The following is a 9,414-nucleotide window of genomic DNA, read 5'->3' on the forward strand; positions in this document are numbered from 1 at the left end:
GCTGCTTGTAGCTTTCTCCAGGACCATTGTACCCCGAAATAACTTACAGAAGTGCCCCCAAAGCAACCCAACTGTGTCTTACTGTGTAATGAAAACATTGTACTACTACATTTACCTGACATATTTACCTATACATATTTATTTTACTCCCAAAATATCCCAATTAAAATATGATGCATTATTATTCATTAAACTATCTAGCTCCACCTTGAACAAACATTTAGTAAATGTAGGTGTGTTGTGCTGATATATTCCTCTCTTTTCACTTGAAATAAACATTTGAATGCAGGACTGTGATGACGGTCCTCACTTCATAGATCATTAGAGCTCACTCTTGATAACTTTTAATGTCTTTATCGGTTCCCCGTGTGTTCTCCTGGCAGAACCAAGCTGAGCAGCGCCCCCCTGCCCGACAGAGTGCCCCGCCCACCTCTCTGTACCGCACCCACTCTCTGGGAGCGCACCCTAGTGGCCGCCCCACGTCACTGCGGGCCGACCAGCTCCCCACGCAGCCAGTGTACTCCACCCCACGGCACAGCCACAATGGAAGGTAATGAAAACACACTGACATCAAAATCATCTTTGGTGGTAGTTAGACCTAAGTTGATCACAAATGAATTGGCAATTATTTTGAGAATTGATTTGATTTTTCAAGCAGAAAGTTCCAATATTCTCTGGTTGCAGCTTCTCCAATGTAAAGTGTTTGTTTCTTTTCTCTGTTTTACATCAAATTTAATTGAATAGGTTTTAGTTTTCGATAATATTTTTTGAAGTTTTCAGATAAAACAAGACATTTGTAGGCATCACCTTGGGCTCTGGGTATTTTTCACAATGTTTTTCTGAGATTTTATGGGACAAAAGAGGTGTAGGGGTAAGGAGAGAAAGTCCAGCAGCCAGACTGTCTGTGTGACACTCACTCTTAACACGTTTGTAGGTTTTTGTTCACAAATAATTTTGCCAAAGACTTTTCTTTTGTATCCGCTGTAATCCATAACTGACCTCTGTGATGGTTACGCTGCCACACAGTGTGCCAGGCCAGGAGGCGGAGTCGACCGAGATCAACTTCCTGTCCGCAGAGGATGGCGAGGAGTGCAGCGCTCTGAGCGACAGCCTGTCGCGGCTGCGCAGCCCATCGGTTATGGAGGTCCGAGAGAAAGGAAGCGAGAAGCTGAAGGAGGAGCTGGCCAAGGCCCAGAGGGTAGGACGGACACACACACACACACACACACACACACACACACACACACACACACACACAGCCACAGTCACAGTCTCTGGTCTTAACCTGAAGGTATTTGAATTTAAACTGAATGTGAGTGTATGTGTGCAGTTGGGACAGTGTGTGTTTGTAAGACTTCACTTCATCTCACCCACACTATCATTACTGACATTAACATGTACTATTTTATGTTAAATGCATTTATATTATTTGTTTTTATACATTTGTTATTATTTAAAAGGGGAACAAGTCCTCAAACATATTTCACTAATTTCTATTTCTTCATCATTTTCATTTCTTACTTCCATGTGTTTTCATTTGGCGGTTGTTTTTCTGTTGTGTTGTTTTCTGTTTTTGTGTATGTGTATGTGTGTGTGTGTGTGTGGAAGGAGCTGCTGTTAAAGGATGAGGAGTGTGAGAGGTTGTCTAAAGTCAGAGACCAGCTCGGCCAGGAGCTGGAGGAGCTCACCGCCAGTCTCTTCCAGGTCGGTCCGCCTCTCCTCCGTCCATCTGTCCGTCTCCTCTGCTTGTCCGTCTCCTCTGCTTCCTGTTTCCTGTTTCCCTTCCTCCTGAGGCAGTGGCCAGACAGAAAAAAAATTAAAATGGTTCCCCCTGGGATTTGTTGCTCTCTATTCTTTGGCAGCAGAGATGTAAAAAACTGTGTTTTAGTTTTATTTCTAAACATTTAGTGTGTCTCGGGTTATTTTTCTTGATCCTCCATCAAGTCATTAAAATAGAAACAACTATGGCTCTTTTTCCAATTGCCCGGTGCTGGTGACCAGAGAGAAAGCTCTGTTTCTCAGTCTTGCTTCGTTCAACTCTCTGTACTTTTTTTGACCTCTAACTGAATCTCTGAGTGGGGGAAATAATCATTTAGCTCTGAAATCTATTAACAACTGGCCGTAAGTAAGGTCGTCAACAGATACAGATTCACTGTGTCCTACATGTTAGTAATAATAATAATTCATTACATTTTATATAGCGCTTTATCATACACTCAAAGCACTTCAGGGGGGAGGACTACTCTCTAACACCACCGATGTGTAGCACCCACCTGGGTGATGCACGGCATCCTTACGACGGCAGATGCTTACCACACATCAGCTTAGTAGAGAGCGAGGGAAACGTTTATTTTTATGTGGTGGGGAAACCCGGTAGCCTAGAAATCTAGACGTACCCTAGCGGGAGCAAATTTAATTTGCAGCCAGGAGGGGGGTCTAGGCACTCTCCGTTGGCTTGCGAGCTGGGAAACCAAACTTTAGTCAGGCCAATCACATTGTGTATAGAGTCGGTGGGCGGGCTTACGGCTGCTGCTCCTTGGAACAGCAGTCTTCTGGAAGACTTGGATTTCAGCTTTTCTTTGAGAAAAGAACAAAGAACGGCACTGAAATCATTCTTAAAAAAGGAAGATGTGTTCGGAGTTTTGCCGGATACGGCAAAAGTTTGCTACCTTCTTCGTTGCTCTGGATGGTTGGAGCGCTATCCTATTGCGTGCAAAGGGAATATGAAAGACAACTGTTTATCCCACCCCTCGGATTGAGCCCTGCTAATGGTGAGTTCCCAGACCCAACATCTTGATGTGGGTCTGGCTAGAAAACCTGAGCACCCGGAGAAAACCCACGCAGACACAGGGAGAACATGCAAACTCCACACAGAAAGGCCCGGGCAACCAGGGTTCGAACCCGGTACCTTCTTGCTGCGAGGCCACAGTGCTAACCATTGGGCCACCGTGCTGTTATTGTAGGCTCAGTTTAATATGCAACTTAATTAACAATATATTCAGTAGGGGGTCCCTGCTCTGTCTCTCTTTCAGGTAAGGGGGCTTTGGCCTACAAATGTTGAACATCATGGATGTATGAGTTGAAAATACAGAAAATACTTTTGGAGAAAGAACAACAACGGTGAAACGTAAGAGCAGGGATTTCATATCTTGGACCAATGACAAGGTGGAACTGTTACTGAAAGGTTTGGAAGCCTACCTAAGTGATAAGACTAACTGCCGTGCAGCATCATTTCCAAAGGACATGACGGAGCTCGGAAATGCCGGAGTAGTGTGGAAGCGAGGGTTAAACGTAGCAAAAGACATTCTTTCTAAAAACCAAAATACACCTCCAGATTGTTTTTTCATTTTCAAACTTGTAGTCTTCTGCCCCAACCGACGCTGCCTCAAGTGACATCCCTTGAGGACATTTATCAGACTTACACCGCTCCCTCCGGAGACACTAATGGCTTTATGCAGCCTTTTCCACCTATGCAGTAGTCCTCCCCAACACTGGGGGAAACGGTCTTTCACAAGAACACTAAACCTTTTTGAGTTGTTTGACAAATTTCTTGTTCTGCCGTTCGATGTTTGAGTTCAAGAAGCAGACGGAATCTGTGCGGCTGGCCTTCACAACATGTTGTTCCTTTTCTCCTTATGCTCCTTGTTCTTCAGCCTTTTTCTCATAGCAGGTGTTGGGATATTTATGTGTGTGTGTGTTTGTGTGTGTTTTTTGTAGCCTGTATACGTAAAGCAGCAAAACCAGTGTTTTGTATTCAAACACTTGCACAATTATGTTTTTTTGACGTTTATTTTCAGAGTGAATTGTTCCTTTTAATACCCATTGAGCTTGTGTAGATCTGTTTTACTATCAGAATAAAAACCAAATCCCAACACCTGAAAGTGAAGAAAATATCCTAAAAAAAATAAAATCGTTTGTGTGTGTGTTTTCCAGGAGGCCCACAAAATGGTCAGAGAAGCCAACGTCAAACAGGCGAATGCTGAAAAACAACTGAAGGAAGCCCTGGGAAAGGTGACAGCACTGCCGACGCTATGAATGTTCCTCTCATGAATATCGTACTCCTTCTCAGAGTCCTAGCTCAGTCAAATCTTCAACACACACAGTCATGCAAGCCATTAATACCATTCAGTGTGACATACTTCCTGAGGATATCATTATCTCTGATACGGGTGATCTCGGGTACACTGCAAACAGGAGCTGCTAATTTGGCATGCTGTTAATGGTGCAAATTGGTTGTTCAATAGGTTCCCAAATAGGTCTACAGTATATGTTGGTGTCGGCATGTTTCCATCTATCAAATTAGCAAAAAAAGAAACTTCTTCTTTTTAGATTGACGTCCTCCAGGCGGAGGTCCAGGCCCTGAAGACACTGGTGCTCTCCTCCCCCACCTCCCCGCTGGGTGAACTGCCCTCTGCGGGAGCCGGGGGGAAGACTCCCTTCAGGAAGGGCCACAGCAGGAACAAGAGCACATCCTCGGCCATCATGGGGACGCAGCCCGACCCGTCGGCCACGCAGCCCATCGTGCGGGAGTGTAGAGAGGTAAGAGCGCTAAAACGAGCCTCCTACAGAACTTGATGTAACGCCACAGCTGACAATACTTAGAATGTGTTAACCTGTGTTGTTGGACGTGTAGGTGGACAGTCAGCTGTTCAGCGACTTCAAGGCGTGGAAGGAGGAGCCGACGCTCGACCGGGGCTGCTGCTTCCTGGAGAGAGTTTACCGTGAGGACATCTACCCCTGCCTCACCTTCAGCAAGAGCGAGGTACAGAGAGATGCAGACAAAGATCTCACTTAAAGGCCTGTTTTTGACCACTAGTAGTGGTATGGAGTAGGGGTGCATGATATATTGACTCAATATCGTTGCGCAATATTATATTGAAAGTGTCGCGATAAGGACGATAAATATTTAGTTTATTTTGTGGAGCGCTGCGGCTGTGTGGCTGAGTTGTGTTTGATTTTAGAGCCCGCTTCAAAGGCTATAATGATCCTGTTTCATTGGCCAGTTACCGTGCCACATGCACGTTAGTGCACGTCAGCGCACAGATCCACTACGTGACAAACCATATGGAGCGTACCACGTGTGTGCATATTTCGACAGAGTGACAGTGTAAGGGAAGAAATAGATGGAACGAATCAGAGAAGAGAAAGAAAAGAAGTCCTGTTCTCTTTATTTATATATTCTATACTGTCCAACCAGTAGAACAGGTCCTGTTCTCTTTATTTATATATTTTATACTTTCCAACCAGTAGAACATGTCCTGTTCTCTTTATTTATATATTTTATACTTTCCAACCAGTAGAACAGGTCCTGTTCTCTTTATAAAATATATAAATACTGTCCAACCAGTAGAACAGGTCCTGTTCTCTTTATTTATATATTTTATACTTTCCAACCAGTAGAACATGTCCTGTTCTCTTTATTTATATATTTTATACTTTCCAACCAGTAGAACATGTCCTGTTCTCTTTATTTATATATGTTATACTGTCCAACCAGTAGAACATGTCCTGTTCTCTTTATTTATATATTTTATACTGTCCAACCAGTAGAACATGTCCTGTTCTGTAGACATGGTCTTTATTTATTTATATTTATTATTTTGTAATTTTACATATGTTTAAAAATATCGAAATTCATAATCGATATCGCGATATCACATTTTGTCAATATCATGCAACCCTACTTGGAAGCTACCCGAGACCGTTGTTTTCAAGCGGACCGGAGTTCGGTTGTTTGGTCCGCACCAATCAAATCAAATGAGCTTTCACCCCACCCCAAGCGAACCGAGTTTTATGGGGGGGGGTTTTCCTTCCTCAGTCAGTTACCCAGATATCGTGATGGATTGTGGATGTTTTTTCTTGCAACGTATCGAGCTTTGCAGAATCACGGTATCGCGTTACCGTCGTTATCACAGGCAACGTATCCCACCCCCACCCCTACTGTTGACTAGGTAGAGAATGTCTTGCAAAGTTAAGTCTTTTTTTCTGTCCACTTTTCTAACCTGTCCTCGAAGGCTCATTGTCCTCTCCTGCTCTCTCCTCAGCTCGGTTCGGCCATCTTGGAAGCTGTGGAGCAGAACACGCTCAGTGTGGAGCCGGTCGGTTTCCAGCCGCTGCCTGTGGTCAAAGCCTCGGCGGTGGAGTGTGGAGGACCAAAGTAAGACCGCACACACACACACACACACACACACACACACACACACACACACACACACACGCGCACACACACAGAGCAACTCTTTATCCTCTTCATCGAGCTATCACTCTTTCATCGTCATCTCTCCATCTTCCCTCAATTTCCTCCTCTAGTGGGCGAAGGGCTGAGCTCGTCACGTAAGTCTGACTCTCTCTCTCGCTCTTTCTCTTCCATCAGCATTTTTTAATTTCCCCTCAGTTGCTCCTCCACCCCGCCTGGCTCTACCAAACACCCCTTCTAACTCTCATACTTATAATAATCCTTCCTTCAGTACTTTCTTCTGTCCAGGTTTATCAAAGCAATCCTGATGAGAGCAAGCTTGATAAATGTTTAACAGTGATCCATCTCTCCTTACTTCCTTTCCTTGCTTCCTCAAGTCTTAGTATTAGTCTTGTTTTGTTTGAAAGTTTTTATTTTTTTATACATATTTTTCCTCACTTTGAAACAAAACCCATATATAACTTCACGTCTTTTTGTGTGTCTCCCCGATAGAAAATGTGCCCTGAGTGGTCAGACCAATACCTGTAAGCACAGAATCAAGTTTGGAGATTCGTCCAACTATTACTACGTGTCTCCGTACTGTAGATATAGAGTGAGTACCAACACACACACACACACACACACACACACACACACACACACACACACACACACACACACACACACACACACACACACACACACACACACTACAAAAAACAAGCCAATACAATCAGGAGTTCATTTTCATTTCTGTTAGACTTTGTTCAAACCCAAGCTCGTACTTGTACATCACATCCAGGAGAATCCCAGATTCAGTGAGCATCAGTCCGCCTCCTTTAAAGTGCTCATATTATGCTCATTTTCGTTCATAATTGTATTTAGAGGTTATATCAGAATAGGTTTACATGGTTTAATTTTCAAAAAACACCATATTATTGTTGTACTGCACATTGCTGCAGCTCCTCTTTTCACCCTGTGTGTTGAGCTCTCTGTTTTAGCTACAGAGTGAGACATCTCACTTCTGTTCCATCTTTGTTGGGAGTCTCACATGCTCAGTAGCTAGGTAAGGACTACTAGCCAGTCAGAAGCAGAGTATAAGGGCGTGCCCTGACAGTACCTGGGTAAGGACTACTAGCCAGTCAGAAGCAGAGTATAAGGGCGTGCCCTGACAGTACCTGGGTAAGGACTACTAGCCAGTCAGAAGCAGAGTATGAGGGTGTGCCCTGACAGTACCTAGGTAAGGACTACTAGCCAGTCAGGAGCAGAGTATGAGGGTGTGCCCTGACAGTACCTAGGTAAGGACTACTAGCCAGTCAGGAGCAGAGTATGAGGGTGTGCCCTGACAGTACCTAGGTAAGGACTACTAGCCAGTCAGAAGCAGAGTATGAGGGCGTGCCATGCTAGCAGCTAGGCGAGCATTATAACGTGTGTTACAAAGTGACCACGTTGGTCTCTGAAGTAAAGGCTGGACTACAATAGAGCTGTTTGGAGAAGTTGGTGAACAGTGTTTTCTGTTGGAGATGGTAAGTCCCTTTGGGGGGGACTTTGGGCTTTTTCCCTTTGTAAACCTATAACATGCAGAAAAAGATATATAACACAATAAAGGAAAGGGAAAAAGCCAAAAAGCATAATATGAGCACTTTAAGTGTAATATATGTTTAACTCCTGTAGATGTCATTCATGAGCTCTGTGTTAACTGTAGCTTTGTGTAGTATCTCATGATCCTGCTTGGTAAATTTCATATCCCAAGAAATCTAAATTTGCCATGTCATTCCAGTTTTTTTATTCATATGTAGTCTCTTAAAAATAAGAAAAATGTGTCAACCATACATCACTGTAACTAATAGTGATGTATGGTAGACATCTCCTTCATGTTTTCTTTTTAGTCTTTCATGTCTTTCTTGACGATAGGACATCTAGGTTGTCTGACTTTGTTCCATTTACTTTCTTAATTTTTTTATTTTTTTTTTAAGAAAATGAAGTTGTAACACCTCGAAAAGATCTGTTTCACAAACACTAGATACAAACAGTTTTTATACTGTATAAATTGAATTTGTTTTTGTCTTCTCAGATCACAGCAGTGTGTAATTTCTTCACATACATTCGCTACATCCACCAAGGGCTGGTCAAACAGCAGGATGGTAAGAGAGAAACAGCCACACGCACCACAAACGCACTACACACACACACACACACACAGACTTTTTAACTACTTTTTTGGACATACTATGTTATCCTACATACTATTTCTATTGACATACTATACTGACTTTTGATTTGACTGATGACACCCCCTGGTGGCGTTTCCCTCTGCTGTGTGTTTGTAGCGGAGCAGATATTCTGGGAGGTGATGCAGCTACGGAGGGAAATGTCCTTCGCCAAGCTTGGCTACTACAAAGACCAGCTGTGACCGACAGCCCCACCCTCCAATCACAGCCAACTGCGCCCCGAATCCCCGCCCCCTTCCTGGTCCTGTTTTTCCCTCATCCTGTCATTCCCCTCCCTCCCTCCCTCCTTTTGTGTGAGTGTGTTTTTGTGTGTGAAAGAGAATAACTGTGGTTGTTTTCAATCACCACAAAAAAAAAAAAAAAAAAAAAGGACATCCGTGGTCTGTTGTCGTTACTGATCTGGAGTTTTTATGGGTTTCTGTTGAGAATCCAAAATATTTTTCTTTTATTTAAACATTTAACACTCCCGTTATATGAATTATTGTTAATATATGAAGACAACTGGCTTTGTTCCCCTCCTCCTCTAAAAATAAACATACAAAAACCCTTTAATTGTTAAATCAGAGTTTAACAGGGCTGAAATAAGTCATTTGAATTCTTCAGTTACAAATGGAGACAACTTTCTGGACACATGATGGAGAATTAGATCCACTCTTCTGAGATTTAGAGAATATTTAAATATTTAGAAATAAGTTGTAGTGTTGGGAAAATAAAGTCATAAAAGAAAAATGTATAACCTATCGAACATTATTTAAACAGCCTAAAATATTACAAGTATTCTAGAAATCCCAGATGTATTTTCCTAACTGTGGCCGTGTTGCTCCGTCGTAGTGGCACAAGTAACTAAAACCTGTTAAACAGTGCTGCTAAATGACCAAACAATCAATTATTGTGAAACTGTATAAGCTGACATTGAATTTATGTTGTAGAAAATGATAAAGGCAGTATGTGAAATGTAAAGAAATGCGTGCAAAGATAATCAGAAGATCACCCATTCAGACTGGATAG

At 42.8% G+C, this 9,414-nt stretch overlaps 1 protein-coding gene across 3 annotated transcripts in view; it reads left to right on the forward strand.

Moving 5' to 3' along the window:
* Window positions 1–8,698, forward strand: part of rab3ip (RAB3A interacting protein (rabin3)) — a 20,141-nt gene extending 11,443 nt beyond the window's left edge. For 2 of the 3 annotated variants that reach the window (XM_028570419.1, XM_028570420.1), the window contains exons 4-14: window positions 384–550; window positions 1,027–1,198; window positions 1,609–1,704; window positions 3,934–4,011; window positions 4,330–4,539; window positions 4,634–4,762; window positions 6,045–6,157; window positions 6,310–6,333; window positions 6,689–6,788; window positions 8,250–8,319; window positions 8,506–8,698. In XM_028570419.1, coding sequence (XP_028426220.1) covers window positions 384–550; window positions 1,027–1,198; window positions 1,609–1,704; window positions 3,934–4,011; window positions 4,330–4,539; window positions 4,634–4,762; window positions 6,045–6,157; window positions 6,310–6,333; window positions 6,689–6,788; window positions 8,250–8,319; window positions 8,506–8,588 — 1,242 coding nt within the window. In that variant the 3' untranslated portion in view covers window positions 8,589–8,698. The remainder of the gene's footprint in view (window positions 1–383; window positions 551–1,026; window positions 1,199–1,608; window positions 1,705–3,933; window positions 4,012–4,329; window positions 4,540–4,633; window positions 4,763–6,044; window positions 6,158–6,309; window positions 6,334–6,688; window positions 6,789–8,249; window positions 8,320–8,505) is intronic. The other variant, XM_028570421.1, reaches the window with a different exon arrangement.
* The last annotated feature ends 716 nt before the right edge of the window (window positions 8,699–9,414 follow it).

Source organism: Perca flavescens, chromosome 23, assembly GCF_004354835.1.
Source record: "Perca flavescens isolate YP-PL-M2 chromosome 23, PFLA_1.0, whole genome shotgun sequence".
In the NCBI taxonomy this organism is placed as follows: domain Eukaryota; kingdom Metazoa; phylum Chordata; class Actinopteri; order Perciformes; family Percidae; genus Perca; species Perca flavescens.